Source organism: Chlorocebus sabaeus, chromosome 15, assembly GCF_047675955.1.
Source record: "Chlorocebus sabaeus isolate Y175 chromosome 15, mChlSab1.0.hap1, whole genome shotgun sequence".
NCBI classification, from domain to species: Eukaryota; Metazoa; Chordata; class Mammalia; order Primates; family Cercopithecidae; genus Chlorocebus; species Chlorocebus sabaeus.
The window spans coordinates 57,313,222-57,336,194 of NC_132918.1; the positions used below are offsets into that span (position 1 = coordinate 57,313,222).

Consider the following 22,973-nt stretch of genomic DNA (forward strand, 5'->3'; position numbering starts at 1 on the left):
GTTTTTTTTTTTTTTTTTTTTTTTTGAGATGGAGTCTTGATCTGTAGCCCAGGCTGGAGTGCAATGGCACCATCTCGGCTCACTGCAAGCTCCACCTCCCAGGTTCAAGTGATTATCCTGCCTCAGCCTCACGAGTAGCTGGGACTACAGGTGCCCACCACCACGCCCAGCTAATTTTTGTTTTTTTTTTTTTTTTTTTGAGGCAGAGTTTTGCTCTTGTTGCCCAGGCTGGAGTGCAATGGCATCATCTCAGCTTACCACAACCTCCACCTCCCAGGTTCAACCAGCTCTCCTGCCTCAGCCTCCTGAGTAGCTGGGATTACAGTCATGTATCATCACATCTGGCTAAGTTTTTGTATTTTTAGTAGAGATGGGGTTTCTCCATGTTGGTTAGGATGGTCTCGAACCCCTGACCTCAGGTGATCTGCCCACCTTGGCCTCCCAAAGTGCTGGGATTAAAGGCTTGAGCCATCACGCCTGGCCTAATTTTTGTATTTTTAGTAGAGATGGGGTTTCACCATGTTGGCTAGGCTGGTTTTGAACTCCTGACCTCAGGTGATTCGCCCACCTCGGCCTCCCAAAGTGCTGGGAGTACAGGCATGAGCCACCATGCCTGGTGGGATTTTTTTTTTGTTTTTTTTTAAGGATTCCCAGGTTATTCCAAAATGCAGCAGTTTGAGAACCATGGACATAATCTTATAGAGTTGCCCCACTTCTTATGATGAAAATTGCGAAAGCTGGGTGCTACTCTCCACCATATTTGGAGATGAACCATTTTACAGAAGTTTCTTGCATGCTTTGACTGGATCCCTGAATGGTTTGGTTGAGGGATTAAAAAGGCTTTTAAAGTCAATGACTTAAATCCTACCCACCATCTGTATTACTATATCCAATTATTTAGAATTCCAGTTCCCACTTGGGCTGCAAATTCAAAAGGATTGAACTGCTTTAATGATTACTTTTACATATATCCTAAATTCCTGATGTGAACATAATTCCTATTTTAGATAATATAAATATGATTATTTAAAGCAATTATTTCTAAGCCCAGGCGTGATGGCTCATGCCTGTAATCCCAGCACTTTGAGAGGCCAAGGCAGGCAGATTACTTGAGGTTAGGAGTTCAAGACCAGCCTGGACAACATGGGGAAACCCTGTCTCCACTAATACATACGTACATCCACATACATACATAAAATAGCTGGGCGTGGTGGCCTATGCCTGTAATCCCAGCTACAGGGGAGGCTAAGGCATGAGAATTCCTTGAACCTGGGAGACACAGGTTGTGGTGAGCTGGGATCGCACCACTGCACTCCAGCCTGGGCGAAAGAGTGAAACTGTGTCAAAAAGATAAAATAAGCAATTATTTCTTACTCAATATATCATTCATAATATTCATTATCTTTGTTTGAAGCCCAAGAGAAGCAATTCATAACTTGCCTGCATTCTGCAGGCCCCATTAGTACCTAGTTGTAGTAACTGGTGGATTAAAACTATTACAAACCTGCAGTTTCAGGATGCTAGTTATTAGAACAACTGTCCATATGATTTTCTAACTTCTTGGCTCTCCTTCCAATCTGACTACCTCCATTAATTTGTTTCCACTCCCTAACTTGAGATCGTGACCTAATTTGTTCCTTTGTCAGTCTATACACCCATAGCATGACCTGTCCTAAATTCCTACCCCACACTCTCAACCTCCTGACATCTCCACCTATGTGTACCTACCCCCAAACAATTTCACATTATAACAGAGAGAGATAAACAACCAAAATGTGTAGTGTGCTAAATAAAGAGTAAGAACTACAGGCCAGGCATGGTGGTTCATACCTGTAATCCCAGCACTTTGCAAGGCTGAGGTAGGAGGATCACCTGAGTTCAGGAGTTCAAGATTAGCTTGGGCAACATAGCAAGACCTCATCTCTACTAAAAATAAAAAAAAGTTAGCTGGGTGTGGTGGCATGCACTTTAGTCCAAGCTACTTGAGAGGGGACCTCCCCAGCCTCAGAGGGGAGGATCCTTTGAGCCCAGACCAAGGCTGCGGTGAACTACGATCACGCTACTGCACTCCAGCCTGGGTGATGCTGTCTCAAAAACAACAACACAAAATCCCCCCAAAACTATAAGAGTCTAAACAAATGGTGCTGAACAACTGGATATTCAAATGCAGAAGAATGGAGCTGGAACTCTAAGTCACAATAAAAAAAATTAAAATAGACCAAAGACCTAAATGAAAGAGCTAAAAACATAAAACTCTTAGAAGAAAATAGGCATAAATCTTTATGACTTGGGTTAGGCAATGTTTTCTTAGATATAACACCCAAAGCACAAGCAACTAAAGAATAGGTACGGTGAACTTAATCAAAATTGAAAATTTTGTGCTCCGAAAGACACTTTGAAGAAAGGGAAAAATGGTAGGAGAAAACATTTACAATTCATGTATCTGACAAAGTAGTAGTACCTGAAATTTAAAACACTTGCAATTCAATAATAAAGTTTTAAGTAAACCAATTTAGAAATTGGCAGAGGATTTGAATACACATTTTTCCAAAGACATGCAGATGACCAATAAGCACATTTAAAGATGCTCAACACCACTAGTCATTACAGGAATGCAAAATAAACCAATAATGAGATACTTCACAGCCACTTGGAAGGTTAGAACCAATCTGAAACAAGTGATCACAAGGATATTGGAGAAATTGGAATCCTCTGACACTGCTGGTGGGAAAAATAATATATAATATGGTAAGGCTACTTTAGAAGAGTTTGGCAGTTCCTCAGTGATATATGACCCAGCGTTTCATCCCTAAGTATATACCCAAGAGAACTGGAAATGTTGATACAAAAACTTGTACATGAAAGTTCATAGCAACATCATTCATAATAATGAAACAACCCAAATGTCCAACAGATGAACATACAATCTAAACATGGTATATCCATACAATTACCTAGGCTGTTTAGCAATAAAAATGAAGCACTGATACATGCTAAGCCTCAAAAACATGCTCAAAAACAAGTTGTAGAAGCCAGTTGCTGAAAAACAAATTGTATAACCCTGTTTATATGAAATGACCAGAATGAGAAAGTCTGGGCCAGGCACGGTGGCTCACGCAGCTGTAATCCCAGCACTTTGGGAGGCCAAAGCAGGTGGATCACCTGAGGTCAGGAGTTTGAGACCAGCCTGGCCAACATGGTGAAACCCCATCTCTACTAAAAATACAAAGATTAGCCAGGCGTGGTGGTGGGCGCCTGTAATCCCAGCTACTCACGGAGGCTGAGGCAGGAGCATCACTGGAACCTGGGAGGCGGAGGTTGCATCGAGCCAAGATTGCGCCACTGCACTCCAGCCTGGGTGACACAGCAAGACTCTGTCTCAAAAAAAAAAAAAAAAAAAAAAAAAAAAAAAATCCAGAAAAAAGAAACTAGAGACAATACAATAGTGGCTGCCTAGGACTAAGGAATTTGAGAGAAAGGAAGAAAATGACTAATAACAATAGAATTTCTTTTTGGGGTGATGAAAATGTTCAAGAATTTTAAGAGTGGTGATGGATGCATAACTTTGAGAATATAAGAAAGTCTTAAATTGTATACTTCAAAAGGTGACTTTTGGCCAGGTGTGGTGGCTCCCAAAGTGGCTGTAAAACATTCCAGCACTTTGGGAGGCTGAGGAGGATTGCTTGAGACCAGCCTGGGCAACATAGTAAGACCCCATCTCTTAAAAAACAAAATAGTGTTTGGTGGCGCACACAGTAATCCCAGCTACTCAGCAGGCTGAAGAGGGAGGATTCCTTGATGCCAGGAGTTGAAGGCTGCAGGGGACCATCATTGTGACACTGTACTCCAGCACAAGACCCTGTCTCTTGTTTTCGGAAAAGCGTGACTTTTATCTAAAAAGTTAAAACTATAGAGGAAACTAAAGCAGGGAAGACTGAGTTTTTGTGCCTGTTCTACCTTAAATAGGGCTGTCAAAAGAAAAAAATCTCAATCAAGCACAAATAATCAAACAACAAATTGTTAACACTACATATTTAAACTCCATTACCAAAATGACAAATATACTTTTGCTAATTTAGAAATCTAGGGACTATAATCCAAACTAAATCCTGAAATTTAAAATTACTGCTCTTTTTGAGAATTTTAAGATTCTCAAGGAACAAAGTCTCAAATCCCTAGTCTATATAAAGATTTTAGATTGCTCTGCCATAAAGGTAACAAAATTTAATACAGCAACAAGGACAAATGTGTATTTCAAGTTTTCCAAAAATATTTGTCATAGCTTTGTAGCCACTTTCATGCCTCATGTTTTGTATTTTTAAAATTTTGTATTTCTTTTTTTACTGTCTTTGGTTTGCCTAAATCGTCATCGGTCTTTTTTATGCTTGAGCACTCCGTAAACACTTCTGAAATGCAAAGTACACTACCGGCCAGGCCTGGTGGCTCACACCTGTAATCCCAGCACTTTGGGAGGCCGAGGCAGGTGGACACGAAGTCAGGAGTTCAAGACCAGCCTGGCCAACATGGTGAAACTCCATCTCTACTAAAAATACAAAAATTAGCTGGTGTGGTGGTACGTGCCTGTAATCCCAGCTACTCAGGAGGCTGAGGCAGAATCACTTGAACTGGGGAGGCGGAGGATGAAGTGAGCTGAGATCACACCACTGCACTCCAGCCTGGGTGACAGAGTGAGACTGTCTCAAACAAAAAAAAAAAAAAAAGGAAAAAAAGTACACTCCTGAGTTTAGAGCATCTTCACCTTCCCACAGCGAGGTATGACCTCAACTCACCATTTTCAAAGACAAAATAAGGCTTTAAAATAACCATTACAGTCCAAAATCCATATATTTACTTTTTATTGAATTTGTTAATGTTACAGAGTTCTTGCACTGCCAAACCATGCCTGAGAATTCAAACAAATGGTACAACGGACAGCCTCATCCACCCATCACACAGTATATTAAAACTTGATTCATGTACATTTTGATATTTTCACAATCTTTTAAAAAGTTATAACAAGAGTTGTAATTTAAATCTGCTGCAGGTCTTCAGATTTCGAGTACAGTATGCCTTTACATAACACCTCCACTTACTCATCTCTGTTCATTCTTCAGTAACACAACCCCCAACAAAATTTTGTGGGGAAAAAAATGCAGGGAAAATACACAGTTCAACGATGAAGAGCCTATTTTTTAAGGTTTTTCGTTCCCAAATAGTCTTCAGTTTACCAAGAATCCCATTTCTGATTTAATCATTCAACCTCCCCTTGGCTGGCTCAACTACTCACCCAAATAGATTAGAAGGCAGGCATCTTGCCTGCCACCTCAAATGTCAACATTATTGCCCAGATGTGAGTGGCAGGTCCCGTCAGGAGATACTGTAACCCTCCCTGGAGTCCAATTCCTGCACGGACACTTTCATCAAGACTAAACTCCTATCTGAAAATGCTCCCACATCAAAATAGTTTTACTCACCCACTTGCTTCACTCTTGCCAATAGCAAGTCTGCAACTCATGCATTTGGCAAAGGGATTTATTATAGAGAAACCCGGACTCTGCATCAAGTGGTCACATTACCACTTTCAGATATTTCTATTGAACCAAAGATACAAAACTAGGAAACTGCCAGACCATCTTGTTAGGTGGACACTCTTCTGCAATCCTGGGTGGCTTCCTCAAGTCCCTCTAAAGGACCCCAACTATTAATAGGTATTTGAAGCTGTAATTATTAAAAACAGAAGTGCTACATCACCTGTCTTTCGCCCTGACTCTCCAAATGAACATAAAGACACACCAAAAGGTTGAAAACAGAGCTAGCTGGGACAATCACTGCATCGATAGAACAGCCAATACCTTGAAAAACTGGGCACAAGTACATGAGGAATTCTTATCAAAGATCATGCACAATCCATGACGCTTAAATGGATTTTAGCTGAGGTTTTGCTCATGTTGCTCTGAATTTGTAAGGACAGATCAGTGAACCCCTTAGCCTGAGCAGAAAGCATTTTCTTCCCACTGCAGTTTACTACACAATTTAGACCTGATTAGAAGAGGCATTAGCAGCACCTGAAGTAGAGCCTCCAGAATCCACTGCCCTTTACATCAAAGGCTATTTGGTTCCACCCTCAGGATTGGCATACTCACGAAGACATTTCACAATCCTAATGCATACTTTAGGTTACTTACTTAACGAAGCAATATGCTCTGTCAAAGAACTTATTTCAAGTCAAAGCAAAAAAGGCCTTAATGCAGAAAAACAAAACAAAAAAGCACTATCCGAATAAAAAAAAATTACCAAAAAAAAAAAAAAAAGATTATTCTCTCCCTTACCCCTTCCCCTACTTGGTGGACCCCAGTTTGGTTGAATTTATTTTGTGGTTACCTCAGAATACAATTAAAGTTTAAATTACAAATCACAGCCCTACACAGATGATCTGAACACATCAGTTCTTTTCAGCGGCGTGTTCCAGGAAGTATAATATAGCCACAGCCTATTACATAGAGTATTCCTTAAGGGTAGGGCACAGGACAGGTTAATTAAGGTCACTTAAATCTTCATCTTTTACAGCAGATCAGAACCCAGATGGCTGACTTTTTATGCAGGATTTCTGGTAAGAATCCAGTAGAGCTGGTTGCAAGGTTCACATCAACACTTAATAGTTGTAATCTTCTTATCCAGAAGTTGTGATCCACATGAAGTCCACAATGAGTGCAGCAAATCTGAGGTAGTCAACCCTTATGAAGGCTCAGTATCTGAACATAAAAAGATTTTGAAATGACCACTGGCTGCAGGTTTTGGTTTTTTGTATTTGCAGAGTAAATATGAAAGAACACTGTTGAAACTAGTTCACACATTTATATAACAATGAAAATTCCCCTAAATCCAATATGTATAGAGCAGTCGCGACACTTTAACTTCCATAGTGCAATAGGGCCGGTCAGGAAATTGAGTGGTCTGCATCGGTGTCTGTAGGTCCAGCAGAGATCAGATGATGACTGACTGTTGGTGGTGGTTAGTTGCAGTCTAGTTACCTCAGAAGGGTTAGCAAAGCCCATTCCTTAATTGTATTGTGAGTGGCTGCTTTTCTGATTTTCAAGCACAGCATACTGGTTGTCTAGCTGAAGTTTAAGGGCCTGGTTTTTTGAAACCTCATCCCTACCTCTATTTTTGTGTCTTACTACTTCAAAGCTCTTCTCCATTTCTTTATCCCTAAGGGAAAAGAAATGTAATCAGTAAATATTTTTTCTTCACTAGGGTTTTTGAAAATACTTGTCCTTGAATTTAAAAAAAAAAGCCACCCCTTAGAAGAATCCTGGGGAGGGGTAGGAGTGGGCGTATATAAAATCCTTATCAAACCATTTTAAGGCTTCAATTCGAACAGAAAACACAGAACGCTGTACTGAAGCTCTAGGGTCCTATCTTCTACTGAATAGTATTAAACGTGACCCTATTTCAGGACAAACTTGAAGAAAACTGTTAAAAGCTGTGTGATGACATTCCTCCTAAGACTTTCACTTTTAGCAAGTAATAGATAATACATCTCTCTCTTTATGCACAAGGGTAACAATTTTTCTCATTCAAGTAAATTCTACTCATTAGTCAATGATTCCTCCTCACATCAATTTTGTGGGAGTGGATCTGATTAGATCAGGTAAAGAAACTTGAGTGTGGTGAATCACTGCCCTTCCAAAGGTCCCTTATACATTTTTTAAGACAGAGCAGAGGAGCAAGTCCACGTGGAGGTTTAAATTCAAGCCAGCTGTGCTCTCAAAGTGGCAAAAAGGCTGGGATTTATTCTAAAAGCCACCCCAAAAAACATTTCCATCTGATGTCATTTACATTTCTTCCCATTTTATTTTAAAAAATTCATGTCCCTAAGTAAGATGTAGTTGTGCCATATGTAGTCATTTAATTCCAGGTAGCATTCATTTTAAGTACCTGCTGAAATAAGATTATTTTAATATTAGATTTATAAATGCCAACATCTTCTGTCTATAGTCACATTAACTGGGAATATAATTACACAGCGTTTTTATATTTCTAGTTTCCATATTATAAGGAGCAAAAGCCACTCAATTATAAAAGAATTTTAACTACATTAAAACTTGTCATTGCTATAAAACAACATAAACCAGGGCTAAGAGAAACTTTTGCAGACAGAAGACAAAGTCAGTCTCCAATGCTCTTTGCCCTCCCCCTTTCCTCCCTTCTAGGTATATAAAGTTCCATCCTGACTCTTAGCTGCCTGTCAGCTGAAGCTCAGGCTTCATTAGTTAAGGAATAGTCTCCCTTGGGTGGGTATGCCCTATATCCCACTCCCTGGCCGAGGAACAGAAGTCCTAAACAAAATGCAATTACTTATAGTACTTACTTCCGGCTTTCTACGTGCTTGGCAGTTGACTGCAGGGATGGGAACTGTGTATCGCTGTAGATTTCTGGTGGTCCTTGTGGTGTTTTCCTTGTTGTGGTTAACCTGGCCCCAGGAGGCCTATACACACCACTAGTCATTGCCGGTTCTGGGGTTTCTGTAACTAATATTTTAAAACAATTTTTAGATAAACTATTCAAATGTTCAGCATTTTAATAAGCTATTCTTGCATTCCCAATCATTTAACAATTACAGAAAAAACAATACCAGGGTCTCTGGGTCAGACAACAGAAGGAAAGTTATTTCAGAAAATGTCTAAAGTGAAAACAGGCCAGGTGTGGTGGTTCACACCTGTAATCCCAGCACTCTGGGAGGCTGAGGTGAGTGGATCACCTGGGGTCAGGAGTTCAAGACCAGTTGGGCCAACATGGTGAAACACTGTCTCTACAAAAAATACAAAACTTAGCCGGGCGTGATGGCAGACGCCTGTAATCCCAGCTACTCAGGGGGCTGAGGCAGGAGAATGGCCTGAACCTGGGAGGCAGAGGTTGCAGTGAGCCGATATTGAGCCACTGCACTCCAGCGTGGGCAACAGAACAAGACTCTGTCTCTCAAAACAGAAAAAAGAAAAGTGAAAACATTCTATTTTTCTAGGGTAGTATTCTAACTCCTCCTCCATGTACAACTTTAGTAATCCACGTAAATGGTGAGTTCCACAAGCCAAATTACTGGAAGTAGAAAAGGAATCTGCTGGGACTGGATGACTGGTCTCATCAGGGACTGCCTTTCAGAATAGGACTTAAATAGTCCTCAGTTTCCCTACCAATAAATATGAATTACTTCTTTACCTGATTGGGGGGGGACTGATTAAGATGCCATATGTAAAGAATTTATTGAATGAAATGCCAGTGTGGTTATTTTTTAAGATTCTAGCTGGGGCTGGGGCGTGGTGGCTCAAGTCTGTAATCCTAGCACTTTGGGAGCCCGAGACAGGCAGATCACCTGAGGTCAGAAGTTCGAAACTAGCCTGGCCAACATGGTGAAACCCAATCTCTACTAAAAATACAAAGAATTAGCAGGGCATGATGGTGCATGCCTATAATCCCAGCTACTCGAGAGGCTGAGGCAGGAGACTAGCTTGAACCTGGGAGGTGGGGGCTGCAGTGACCCAAGACTGTGCCACTGCACTCCAGCCTGGGCAAGAGAATGAGACTTTGTCTATTGGAAAAAAAAAAAAAAAAAAGAAAGAAAGAAAGAAAAAAAAATTCTAACCAGGCATGATGGCTCACGCCTGTAATCCCAGCACTTTTGGATGTCGAGGCAGGCAGATCACTTGAAGTCAGGAGCCAGACTCTGTCTCAAACAAAACAAAAAGATTCTAAAGATTTAAAAACATAAGACCGGGTGTGGTGGCTCACATCTGTAATCCCAGCACTTTGGGAAGCTATGGTGGCAGGATTGCTTGAACCCAGGAGTTGGAGACTAGCCTGGGCAACATAGTGAGATCTCATCTCCACAATAAAATAAACAGGTGGCATGCCCTGGTAGTCTACTTGGAAGGCTGGGGTGGGAGAATCACTTGAGTCCAAGCAGTTGAGGGGCTGCAATGAGCCACTTTGCACCACTGCACTGAAGCCTGGGCCAGAGTGAAACCGTCTCTAAAAAATACAGTAGTTATCTGTGTGATTTCAGCATAGCAAGATTTGGAGTGATAAGTTATTCTTTATGCCATTCTAAATAAAACAATGAGTATACATTTCTTTAAAGTAGTGCTCTTAAACTTTCATTATCGCCCTAAGGAGACCTTTCAGATATCTGTTTCCCAACTGCCCCCCACTCCATAAAATTTTAATACTGCAGATAAACTATACATCTGTTTATGCACTCTAGCCTTTTCGCAGGCCACAAATGACTGATAAGGTATAAGATTCCTTCACTCTGTAAGAAGCAACTTTTACCCCCTTGAGAATGATAACATCAGTCCTGTTGAGAATTCATGCTTCAAAAAACAGTAAAGTTAAAGGGAATGAAAAAGACAAAGCACAAGTGAAGACAAGGGCTCCTTGTCTTTGTCCTTACTCAGCTGTCAAAAATATTTTAAATGATAAAAGCTTTAAGAATTTTCTCTCTCATGAAAACTTTTGGAGTTCTACCCAACCCTAGGTAATTACTACTAAAAACCCCAAATGAAGCTTACCTTGGATTCTAGTAAATTGAAGTCTTTTCCTTACCTTTTCCTCCACTAGCAAGTAGTTAATATTTAAAGAGAATATTAGAATGCTCAATTTAAATAAACGAAACTGGAATCGACTAGACTATCTACATACAAATTTTACAGCAACATATAGGACAAAAGTATGTCTTTTAACTTCCAGATTCCTTTTCTTTAGGATTTTGAAGTCTTTAACAAGATACACACACATCCCACTCAACCAGGAATGGAAAGGAGCCCCTCCTTCTCACCCCACCATAATCATGCACCGAGTTGAAAGTGGACCACATATAAAATCATATATAAATTAGATATCTTTCTGAAACTGAAATAGTAAAATTACCGATTACTGGAGCAGGAGGTGCTTGGACCAGAGCTGTTTTATTCCAGGGACCTGAAGATTTTTCCATACCTCCACCACCACCTCCACCTTCTTCCCAGTTATCACCTGGATCTTGTTTCTTTTCATTATCATCTTCTTCCTTTTCACTGTTGGAAAAGCAAACATGTAAATTCATTAAGGAACCACCAAGAAAATTTTCAGTCCAAATCCTTAGTTTTATCCGTGATTATCGGTACAACCCTGAAGAAGTCACTTAATCTCTTTTGAGACTGAACGTCTTACTTATTTAAAAAGTGAGACCGGGTACAGTGGCTCACACCTGTAATCCCAGGACTTTGGGAGGCCAAGGTGGATGGATCACCTGAGGTCAGGAGTTCAAGACCAGGCTGGGCAACATGGCGAAACCCATCTGTACTAAAAATACAAAAATTAGCCAGGCATGGGGGCACACCCCTGTAATCCCAGCTACAGGGGAAGCTGAGGCAGGAGAATCCCTTGAACCCAGAAGGCGGAGGCTGCAGTGAGCTGAAATTGTGCCACTGCACTCCCTCCTGGTGACAGAGCATGACTCTGTCTGAAGGAAAAAAAAAAAAAAAAAAAAAAAATACTGATGTGCCTCTGTGACAATATGCCTGATGGTTTACAGGACCCCACGTAAGAGCAGGACCCCAGTTACCGCCTCAAGTGACTAAGGGAGGGAAGAGAGGATGATACAACCTGAAATGCAAAGAGAGTGAGCTGAAGGATTAAGAGCACGATTACAAAATTTTCCTTGCACCAAAGTGTACAAACAGGCATTTATGGTAAGCATATTTTTAGTGACAAATGAAGGGTTTTGAAAGTTGTATAATTTTATTTGCCAATCCTTTAGCACATGTAAAATGCTCTCAGAATCAGAATTCACATTCCAGCAGATGAAAACAAGTATGTGCCATGTTTACAAAGGATAGAACTAGCCCCTAACATCAGACATGTATTTATCACCTGTTTAAAAAAATATATAAGAGCTCAGTCTTCGGCTTTCCAGATGTTATAAATGGAAAAGATACCCTCAGTGGTAACATACCATCTTAAGACTGCTTGCAGTATTTTCTCAATGCTAATTAATTTATTCTTGAATTGACTTGAGTCATAATCTATTTCTCCTAGGCATCTTTGATTATTTCTCTTTTTGTTGGATTACTTTTTATTATTTTATGTAACTTTACATGTCCTAAATTGCCAAGTGTATATATTTTTGTCTCTTGACAAACGGGATACTGACCACAGGGATATTAAAGCATAATAATGGCTAAATCAAACGTCCTTTCTGCAGCTCTTCACCTTGAAGACACACCTGGCAGAAGATACTCAACTACCAACCTTTTCATAAAATTATTTTTCATGACAATGGTGGCTTTTCCTAGGTCTTCAAGCTTCTCAACTCCTTCACCATTTTACGTTTTCCCCACCTTCCTATAAAAAAAAGGGTGGTTCCCAAAACTCTGTCCCTGGCCTTTCACTTACCACCCTGCCTCTCTTAACTGTTTAACCTTGGGAACATCACAGCCTCTCCTGGCTTCTGCAAAAGGATATCTAAGGATGCTTTCCTTCCATTTCTATTAAAACAAGACGCGAGCTGGCTATACGACCAGCTTGACAGTCTCCTTTAAAGATACTTAGAAAAAAATAAAGTGGCACTTTGGGAGGCTGAGGCAGGCGGACCATGAGGTCAGGAGATCAAGACCATGGTGAAACTCTGTCTCTACCAAAAAAAAAAAAATATATATATATATACACACACACACACACACACACACACACACATATATATATGTATTAGCCGGGCGTGGTGGCAGACGCCTGTAGTCCCAGCTACTTGGGAGGCTGAGGCAGAATAGCGTGAACCCGGGAGGCGGAGCTTGCAGTAAGCTGAGATCGCACCACTGCACTCCCGCCTGGGTGACAGAGCGAGACTCCAACTCAAAAAAAAAAAAAAAGTGGCAAAATGCCATTCAAACATAATGGCACTGGCTGGGCACGATGGTTCACACCTGTAATCCCAGCACTTTGGGAGGCCGAGGTAGGCGGATCACCTGAGGTCAGGAGTTCGAGACCAGCCTGGCCAATATGGCAAAACCCTGTCTCTACTAAAAACACAAAAATTAGCTGGGTGTGGTGGCACATGCCTGTAATCTCAGCTACTTGGGAGGCTGAGGCAGGAGAATTGGTTGAACCCAGGAGGCAGAGGCTGTAGTGGGCCGAGATTGCACCACTGCACTCCAGCCTGGGTGACAGAGTGAGACCCCGTGTCAAAAATAAAAAATAAAAAATAATGGCAGCATTGTATGAATTACCTACTAATCAGAGGTAACTGCAGAATTTAGAGGCTGGAGTGGCAATAAGGAAGAGAGGGAAAAGAAGAACAGATCTATCTCATCTACATTTACAGCAAGATTTTACTTACAACTTTATCTGAGAGGAAAAAGGATAGAGAATATGTCAATTCATCCCTAAGAGATCTAAGAAAAAAAAAGCAATTTAAAAGAAAGAAAAAATACAGCCAAGCCATCCCTCAGTTTTCCTTTTCATTAACATGTAAGAGAATTCTATACAGCCATTTAAAATGTAAAGCCTATGCTGACTTGGAGGTAGTATTCATGTCATATAAACCAAAAATTCACTAAAACAACAGCTACATACCTAATAAATACAAAAATATCTACAACAATTTTTAAAAAGTTTATATTATAGAGTAGCTCTGGGTGCGAGAATGTATGACTTTATCTTCTTCATGCAGCAAGCAATTAGGAGCAGATTCTAAAGTCAGGCTTCCTGGTTCAAATCCAGGCTCTGCCACTTACCAGCCAGGAAACTTTGAATATGGCACTAATTTCTTTATTCCTCAATTTCCTCTTATGTAAAATGGAGCTGACAAGCCCTTAATAATCAGCACTATTCACTGATTATTCCTAAGCAGAAGAGACTACAGATAATTCTTACATTTTATGCTGCTAAATTTTTTCAAAAAATTTCTAAAAACAAACATATTACTTTTATAACCTACACACAAAAAATCGTTTTTTATTTTTAAAATTTTTTTAGAGACAGGGTCTTGCTCTGTTACCTAGGCTGGAGTACAGAGGCCCAATCTTAGCTCACTGTGGGCTCAAGAGATACTCCCACCTCAGCCTCCCAAGTAAGGTAGAACTACAGGTGCAGACCACCATGACTGGCTAATTTTACTTTTTTACATTTTTTGTAGAGGCAGGGTCTTGCCCAGGCTGGTCGTGTACTCCTGGCCTCAAGTGATCCTCCTAACTCTGCCTCCCAAAGTGTTGGGATTACAGGAGTGAGCCACCACGCTCAGCCTCACAGAAAGCTTTTAAATAAAAACTCCTATTTGGTCTGACGGAATAGTGACAGTATCTCAACTTGAAGTTTTCTTTTTTACTGTCTAGTGTCTAACATCTCCTTGCCCTTAGGGAAAAAATTAAAAAATTTAAAAACCACAAATTTAAAATATACGCACGTTACAAACTATTACCAAAAAATAAGCATAATCTGTTTAATTAGAGGGACTGTACATCAATAATAAAAGGCACAAGGAGAACAACTTAGTATTTTGGACTCTTGGCCAGGTGCGGTGGCTCATGCCCATAATCCCAGCACTTTGGAAGGCCGAGGTGGGAGGATCATTTGAGGCCAGGAGTTCAAAACCAGCCTGAGCAACCTGGTGAGACCCTGTCTCTATTTTTTTTTTTGAGATGGAGTTTCACTCCTGTTGCCCAGACTGAAGAGCAATGGCGTGATCTTGGCTCATTGCAACCTCCACCTCCTGGGTTCAAGCGATTCCCCTATCTCAGCCTGCCAAGTAGCTGCTTGCGCCATCATGCCCAGCAAAATTTTGTGTATTTAGTAGAGACAGGGTTTCACCATGTTGGCCAGACTGGTCTCAAACTCCTGACCTCACGTAATTCATCTGCCTCAGCCTCCCAGAGTGCTGGGACTACAGGCGTAAGCCACTGTGCCTGGCCAAAAAAAATTTTTTTTAATAAATATTTTGGGTTTTTCCAAATGTCCATCAATAATAGACTGGATAAAGAAAATGTAGCACATATACACCATGGAATACTATGCAGCCATAAAAAGGGATGAGCTAATGTCCTTCGCAGGGACATGGATGAAGCTGGAAACCATCGTTCTCAGCAAACTATCACAAAGACAGAAAACCAAACACTGCATGTTCTCATCCTAAGTGGGAGTTGAACAATGAGGACACACAGACACAAGGAGGGGAATATCACACACCAGGGTCTGCTGGGGGGTAGGGAGCTGGGGGAGGGATAGTTAGGAGAAATACCTAATGTAAATGACGAGTTGATGGGTGCAGCAAACCACCATGGCACAGGTATACCTGTGTAACAAACCTGTACGTTGTGCACATGTACCCTAGAACTTAAAGTGTAATAATAATAAAAATAAATAAGTATTTTGCGTTAAGATTCTGAAATACTAAACTAAGCATGTGGACATTGTTTAGTCAAGACCCTTCATCAACCGGGAACGGTGGCTCACGCCTGTAATCCCAGCACTTTGGGAGGCAGAGGCGGGCAGATCACCGGAGGTCAGGAGTTCAAGACCAGCCTAACTAACATGGTGAAACCCTGTTTCTACTAAAAATACAAAAATTAGCTAGGCGTGGTGGCATATGCCTGTAATCCCAGCTATTTGGGAGGCTGAGGCAGGAAAATCGCTTGAACTTGGGAGGCGGAGGTTGCAGTGAGCAGAGATCATGCCACTGCACCCCAGCCTGGGTAACAAAAGCAAAAACTCTATCAAAAAAAAAAAAAAAAGAATGACCAAGCCAAAAAAACTCTTCATCCAACAATGAGGAACTGAAGCCCAGAGAAGCTTAGAGGGCTTGCCTAAATGCCAGTTAGCAGGGTAGAAATGATTTATATATTTTATTGCTTTTTCATATTTACATATTTCAGAAAGCATCAACTCTCCAAATGTCACAGCAGAACAAGAAACAAGTTCCAAATGGTTATTTCCACAGGAGACAGGCTGAAATTCAGTGTTTGATCCTAATATATAGCTTCTCATTAGCTAAATGTTATAAATAAACACTACGATACTGCTGTAAATTCATCACAATTCCACATACACAGTCTTAAATACATGTAAGCCTGTAAGGCACTACTGGTAGGGTGAGGAGAGTAATGACGATACAAAAGGAAGATTTACTGAATATCTACTGCGGCAGCCAGCATTCCACCCCACTGTACAAAGTTAAACCTCACAGTAACACTAAGGCAGGCAAGAGACCCACTGTATGTATGTATGAGGAAACTTAAGTACCTTCCCCAGGCCTACAGAGTAGCAGGGGCAAAATAGTGTGGGATTCCAGAGGCTATATTATTTCACATTACCTTTTACATTTATTTTATCCTCTTTATAGCTCTAAGGCATGACGCAGAAATATTCTCTACTTTGAGATTTGAGAAATGCATTTTCTTTAGTAAGGCTGATAGGATCACACATCCTGCAGCAGTATATTTATAAAGAATAGAACAGCCTTCTCTCTCTACCTCGAGACTTGGGAATTTATACATCCTAACTCCCCTTCCCCAACACTAGGGGGAAGCAGCTAAAACAAGAATCAGACTGGACTGAGCTGCTGGAATACCGGGTATCTCACAGGTTTGTCCCTATTATACATACCACTGCTGCAACAGTAAACTGGCGAGATAAACATGGCCTGATCAGCTATGCCTGGCCTGCAGGCTTAAAATGTCACTGCACCTCATCCAAAGAAATCTTTCCTGACCCATTCATGGATGATGAAATGTCTCTCCTCTGCCCCAGAGCACCTTGCACATCTCTTTGAAATTATCTACTGTCGTCTATTAGAGCATGACTTATTTCTACAACCAGAAAACCTCACAATGTCTAGCAAAGTAGTCACGTATTTGCTAGAATAATCCACCTTGGATAACATAACCAGCTCTACCTAACAGGTTTAAGTCTAGATTTCTCACCAAAGTTTCTAGAAAACCACTGGGCTCCAAGAACTCAATTATTTACTGAAACATGACAAACACTCAACACTGTATGCCTTCAAGAACTAAATCTTTCTAACACTCTCCAAAAAATCCATTTTAAAGATGGAAGTAGCTGGGCCCAGCAGCTCATGCCTGTGATTCCTGTACTTTGAGAAGATCACTTGAGGCCAGGAGTTTTGAGATCAGCCCAGGAACACAGTCCCCATCTACAGAAAAAAAGTAAGATTAGTCAGGGGTGGCAACTCACACCGGTAGCCCCAGCTACTTGGGAGGCTGAGGTGGGAGGATCACTTGAGCCCAGGAGTTCAAGACTACAGTGAGCTATGATCATGCCACTGCATTCCAACCGGGGTGACAAAGTGAGACTGTCTCAAAAATATAAAAAAATAAGAGATGAAAGAGGCCTAGAGGGCCTACAAACAACCAAGAATCTAACTCAAGTGACAGGTTCCTTTATAACCACCTCAATGACTTCCTGCTCAAGAATTTGTCTATAACGGCATGATCTTGAATAAGATTAACTTAGACACAAAATTAATTTAAGTACCCTGGTATTAAGTCTTGAGCTGGTTGGTAAATGTGAAATAGGATCTTAATATATAGTATGTTTGCTGCTAATGAAAACTTTCCCCTTTCAGTACAGGTAAAGGCCTAACATGCTAACTACTATAAGGACCAGCGTCAAGAACTTTAAGATTGTATGTGACATCCGGCTGGGCTCAGAGGCTCACGCCTGTGATCCCAGCACTTTGGAAGGCCGAGGCAGGCGGATCACCTGAGGTCAGGAGTTCGAGACCAGCCTGACCAACAGGAAGAAACTCCGTCTCTACTAAAAATACAAAATTAGCCGGGTGCGGTGACAAATGCCTGTAATTCCAGCTACTCGGGAGGCTGAGGCATTAGAATCGCTTGAACCCAGGGGTTGGAGGTTGTGGTGAGCTTAGATCATGCCACTGTACTCCAGCCTGGGCAACAAGAGCGAAACTCTGTTTCAAAAAAAAAAAAAAAAAAAAAAAAAAAGACTGACGGTGACATCTGCAGCTAACTCTCAGTATATTGAGAAAGAGAATAAGATAAAGCACATGTAGCAGAGATTGGTGGATGAGCATATGGGAAGGAGAGTTTCTCAGTGTTGCAGGTTAGTGGAATACCTCTACTAGGATGGCCACTTCAGGCCAATAACTAGATGTTAAGAAAACAAAAGACAATATAAAAGCTACTCTACTTTAGGTTGAGCAGAACTTAAATGCTTGTACTAGCTGATGCTTACTTATATCCCTGGCAAGGGTGAAGTATGTAAGTTATTTAAGACACTTTTCACGATCTCAAGAGTAACCAAAATAGATCAAGACCAAAATAACCCTGAAGATGAACATGTAACTTATAGTCAATAACAGAAAAAACACAGGTTCTGTTTAAATAATATCCATAGTTTAATAAAATCAATTTCTAATCGTCAGTGAACTTGAAACCAAAATTTTATCTTCAGTAAAGTGCTACTTTTGCCAAGTTCGACATGGCCAAACACTATTCTTACAGTCACTCACGTTTTCAAGAACCTGCAGTCACTTAGGAAAGAAAAGATTTAAGAAGAGCCAAATTTTACAACAGAACAGGAGCCACACACACAGGCGGTTCCACAACCCCAAATGGTAAGAACCTCACATCCCCTCTTCCCCCATTCTTTACAGGTCAAGCCCCAGGAGGCAGAAAAGATGAAGATACATGAAGGAAGCCAACAAGTGGTTGGGAATCAAACTTAAGTCTAATCACTTCTACTCAACACCACTACAAAGAAATCTCAAGAGTGGAGAAGCTACCGTTCCTGAAAGCTTCCCATTATCAGTCGGGGGTTTCACTTTGGCTAAGATCACAAAACGATGTTTTCACAGGACATTAATGCCTAGCTGTGGTAGTATTCAACAAATTATTAACACTGCTTTTTGAAAAAGTTATCTAAAGCTATAGATACTAACATCCAGAGAGGTCAAAAGACAGTTTTCAGTTAAGGAAAGTATTTCCTCCACTGTGCCTCGCACTCCCTGGCATTGCCTATAAAATGCAAGCTTCAAACTGGAGACAGTTTATCAAAATCCTTTTTTCTTTAAACTGGGAGCAAAGGATTTCTTAATCTTAAAGCAGATCCATATCTTCACTTGTTTTTTTCCTACTTTATGAACCCTCCAAAATAATGGCACTTAGCATCAAAGTTGACTGCCATAGACTGGACTTAACAAAATGTTAATTTCAAATCTTCTAAACTACCCAATTTTTAAAAATTACTGTTTTCTTGAACTTTAAAAAATAATATGTTTACACATATAATTCCATTCCTATTAAGTTTTAGAAAAAATTATGGATAGTGGTTGTGTTGAAGGTGAATGCAGTGACTAGGTGTTAGGAGGCGAACCTTGTTCTGTATTAGTAATACTCAAGTTTCTTGACCTGCGTGCTTATTGCACAGGTTGGTTGCACTATGTGAACACATGAAACCTCTCTCTCTCTCGTTAAGTATGATATATTTCAATTACAAAAATACATTCACTTGCTTATTGGAGAGGATGTGAAAAAATCCACCTTATTTTTGAAACCAAAACTAAGTACAATCACCGATGTTAACAGTGAAAATTCTGAAGTGACAAAATCCATTTTAGCTGTGTCAAATGAAAAGGCCTCAACAGAACTGGAAGTAGGCAAGCTCTCACAGGATTTTAGAGTCAGTAGCTAATTTGATGAGCACACGGAAGGGCTGCCTTCACGGAGTGAGAAGTAGACAGAACCCATTTGAGTCCTAATAAGCGTATCCAGAGCACAAGGCTACTATGATGCTGCTTTGGGGCCAAAGGAAAACCTAACTTGTATCCAGTATCTGTCCTAAAAGTTATCTAAACACATTTGTAACCAGACCATACCTTATTTGCATTGCCTGAACCCTGAGGCCGCTGTAATCAACCTCTTTTTGCTCCAATTCTTTCCACTCATCTTCGTCCTGTAAAACAAACGCCATTTGATCAATTAAAGCTATTTGTAGACATATAACTAAGCAAATAACACACTACGAAAAGTGGATCAAGTGGCTGGAACCTAAACTGAGTATGCACTTATATACCGGTCAAAGCCCTTGCTTCGTTCTGGGGCAAACTAGGCTACATGGAGGACAAACATGCTCATAGGCTAACACTGTACTTCCGCTGGGTTCCTGCACGAGAGCTGTTACTTTAAGCAACTAAGAAAAGTCGAAGGAAGAAGTCAGTAGGAATTTCACAACTACATTTCTACCCCAACCTTGCCACCGAGACTTTTCTTTTTCTTTCACGGGCTTAGAGACTAAGCCATCACAAAAGAGCTGCTACAAATGCAGCTGCTGAAAGCGAAAATTCAGCTCAAACTACTGGGCTGAGGTCAGCACACGGAATTACTCAGCCTAGACGTCACCCAATAAACGCTGCTCTGTGCTGGGCGCTGCGGCCCCAGACCTAGTGCCCCTGGAGGGTGGCGCCGCCCGGGCCCTGGCTAACGCCGAGCGACGCGGGGTGAGAAGGGCGGCTCCAGGGCGGGTATCGGAAGGGGTCCCGGCCCAGGCGAGCCCTGCCCGAAGTGGGGAGCCTGCGTCACGTGGCGGCCCTCGCCTGTCCGCCCGGCCCCCGCGGCCCCTCCCGGACGCTTCCCCGGCAGGCGGGGGCGGGCACATGGGGCGCCGGCGCGCGGCCCGGGCCCCGAGTGCCGGCCTCCCGGCCCCTCACCTTCGTCACAGCCTTGGTGGCGGCCCCTGGGCCCGCAGTCCCCGCGCTGGCGGTCCCGCCGTCGCCCGGCCGGGTCCCCGTGCCCGCCCCACCGCCAGCCGCACCCGCGGCTCCACTGCTTCCGCCGGCGCTGCCCGCTGCACCCGCAGCACTCGCCGCCCGGTTGCTCCGCTCCTTCTTCTTCTTCTTGTCCCTCTTGGCAAAGAAGTTGTCCAGGCTCCGCTCCTCCGTCTCGGCCATGGCCTCGGCCTCCTCAACCCGGATGGGTGGGGCCGGCGGAGGGCGCGGCCCGCGGGGCTCCGAGCTCTGGGTCCGGGCCGGCTCTGCGCTCACGCTGCCGGGCGCGGCGACGCCTCAGCCCCGCGGGGTCGCCGAGGCGTGCGCGGGGAGGCGGGCGGCTCCCCCTGCGTGCTGGCGAGCGGTGGTACGGTCCGCCTGGGGGCTCGCGCTCCGCCGCTGTCGCCCAAGGCTGCCGGGGCTGCCGCTGCTCCTGCGGCGGCGGAGCAGGATCCCGCTCTCCCCACAACCTGAGCGGAAAAGGCACGCGCGAGCCAAAGGGTTCGGCGAGAGTGCTCGGCTAGCGGCGGCGCGTGCCGGAGGAAGACGCGCGGGCGCAGACGCGGAGAGGAGGGGAAGGGGGTGGGGAGGGGAGGGAGGGGGAGGAGGGAGGGCGGGCCGCTAGAAGAGAGAGGTAGCGCCTGCGCCTGCGTACTTTGCTCTGCCTCCTGCTGTGGGATCGCCAAGGCGCGGGCGGTGGGTGGAGATGGAGGCGGAGCTGGAAAGAGAGCCAATCAGGTGCCAGGACGAAGCGCTTAGGTGACAATCCGTGACCCAGACGGGGCGGAGTCCAGGAATGGGGGCGGGGAGAGGAGGGCATATGCAAAATAAGTGACGTACATGACGATTCCGGTTTTCCGATTGGCGGAGGGTTTAGTCTTGAGGGCGGGCATTTTGAGGGCTGGTTGATGACTTGGCTAAAGAGGTCCAGCAGGAGGGGCAGTGCGTTCCTTTTGGGCGCATGCGCAGGATGCACGTGTGTTTCCTGGCCCGGAACAAACCGTGGCCCCATAGTAGTCGTTTGAACTTTCGCGAAACGGAGAGGCACTGCGTTAAGCCAACTGTGTTAAAGATTGTTCCTCTCCTCTGATCGTTTCTGTACTTCCACCCTCTCTGGTGTGGCAACCATTACTTTTTTTCTTTACAGGTTGATTGTGAAAGTGAGAGGAGCAGTGATCCTGAAGTTTAGGTCCCGTTTATTAAAAGATCTTTCATAGGCCGGTTGGTAGGTAGGGATTTTGTCTGAACTCTACCCTCTGGATTATGTTTACCAAGCTCAAGTTCAATAAATTCCATCTTCAAGTCCCTAATCTGTAAAGTGGGTATACTAGCTCTTACAAGATACGGGGGAGGAAGGGAAGAGAATCAGCATTAGCTCCCCACCACATTGCTTAATGTCCTGACTTGAGTCTAGATGATGATGCAGTTTATCCTTAGCTTCTATCCCTGATAAAAGGAGGAGACTGTCTTATCATAGGGGTGGAGACCAAAATGCCCAGGCGAAAGCCCGGTTTAAATGGGTTTAAAGCCCATTTAAATACCCTTGGGGCCTTGAAAATGAAATGAATTCTATATGCAAAAGGTGGTCTAAAGTAAGCTCTTAAACTTTCTACTTCCTCTTTCTAAAAGCAGGAGAGGGAGCTGTCACAACCACTGAGGAAATGACTCAGACAAATGTTGGTAGCCCTATGGGGTAGATAGAACTCAGCCAGTAAATGGAGTGACTTCTTCACCTTTTCCTTTACAGTTACCCCATTAAAGTTTCTCTTTTCCTACCCCCTGCTTACACTGCTATTAAAGAACTAACTAATGGCTGAGCGCGGTGGCTCACACCTCTAATCCCAGCACTTTGGGAGGCCGAGGCAGGCGGATTACCTGAGGTCAGGAGTTCGAGACCAACCTGACCAAAATAATAAAACCCTATCTCTACTAAAAATACAAAAATTAGCTGGGTGTGGTGGCTAACGCCTATAATCCCAGCTACTCGGGAGGCTGAGGCAGGAGAATTGCTTGAACCTGGGGGGCACGGAAGTTGCAGTGAGCCGAGATCGCGCCATTGCACTCCAGCCTGGGCAACAACAGCGAGACTCCGTCTAAACAAAAAAAAAAAAAAGAAAAATAATCTAACTTCTGAATGTCAAATTAATCAAGGACCTAGCCTTGGCCAGCAAGTAGCTTGAGCTTACACATATACTATTCCCCA

General features: G+C 42.8%; 1 protein-coding gene across 5 annotated transcripts; it reads right to left on the reverse strand.

Annotated features, from left to right (window-relative positions):
- Window positions 1-4,826: 4,826 nt before the first annotated feature.
- CDV3 (CDV3 homolog) lies at window positions 4,827-21,358 on the reverse strand. Of its 5 annotated transcripts, none has more exons than XM_038002876.2 (5): window positions 20,714-21,358; window positions 19,883-19,959; window positions 10,924-11,069; window positions 8,372-8,531; window positions 4,827-7,938 (listed from the first exon to the last, which is right to left on the reverse strand). In XM_038002876.2, the coding sequence occupies exons 1-5, from the start codon at window positions 20,951-20,953 to the stop codon at window positions 7,926-7,928; spliced, it is 636 nt and encodes a 211-aa protein (XP_037858804.1). In that variant the 5' UTR covers window positions 20,954-21,358; the 3' UTR covers window positions 4,827-7,925. The 5 variants fall into 5 exon arrangements, with proteins under 5 accessions (XP_037858804.1, XP_037858805.1, XP_072879703.1 ...); XM_038002877.2 differs by having other exon boundaries at window positions 4,827-6,752; window positions 20,714-21,357; XM_073023602.1 differs by having other exon boundaries at window positions 4,827-7,941; window positions 20,714-21,357.
- Between the last annotated feature and the right edge of the window lie 1,615 nt (window positions 21,359-22,973).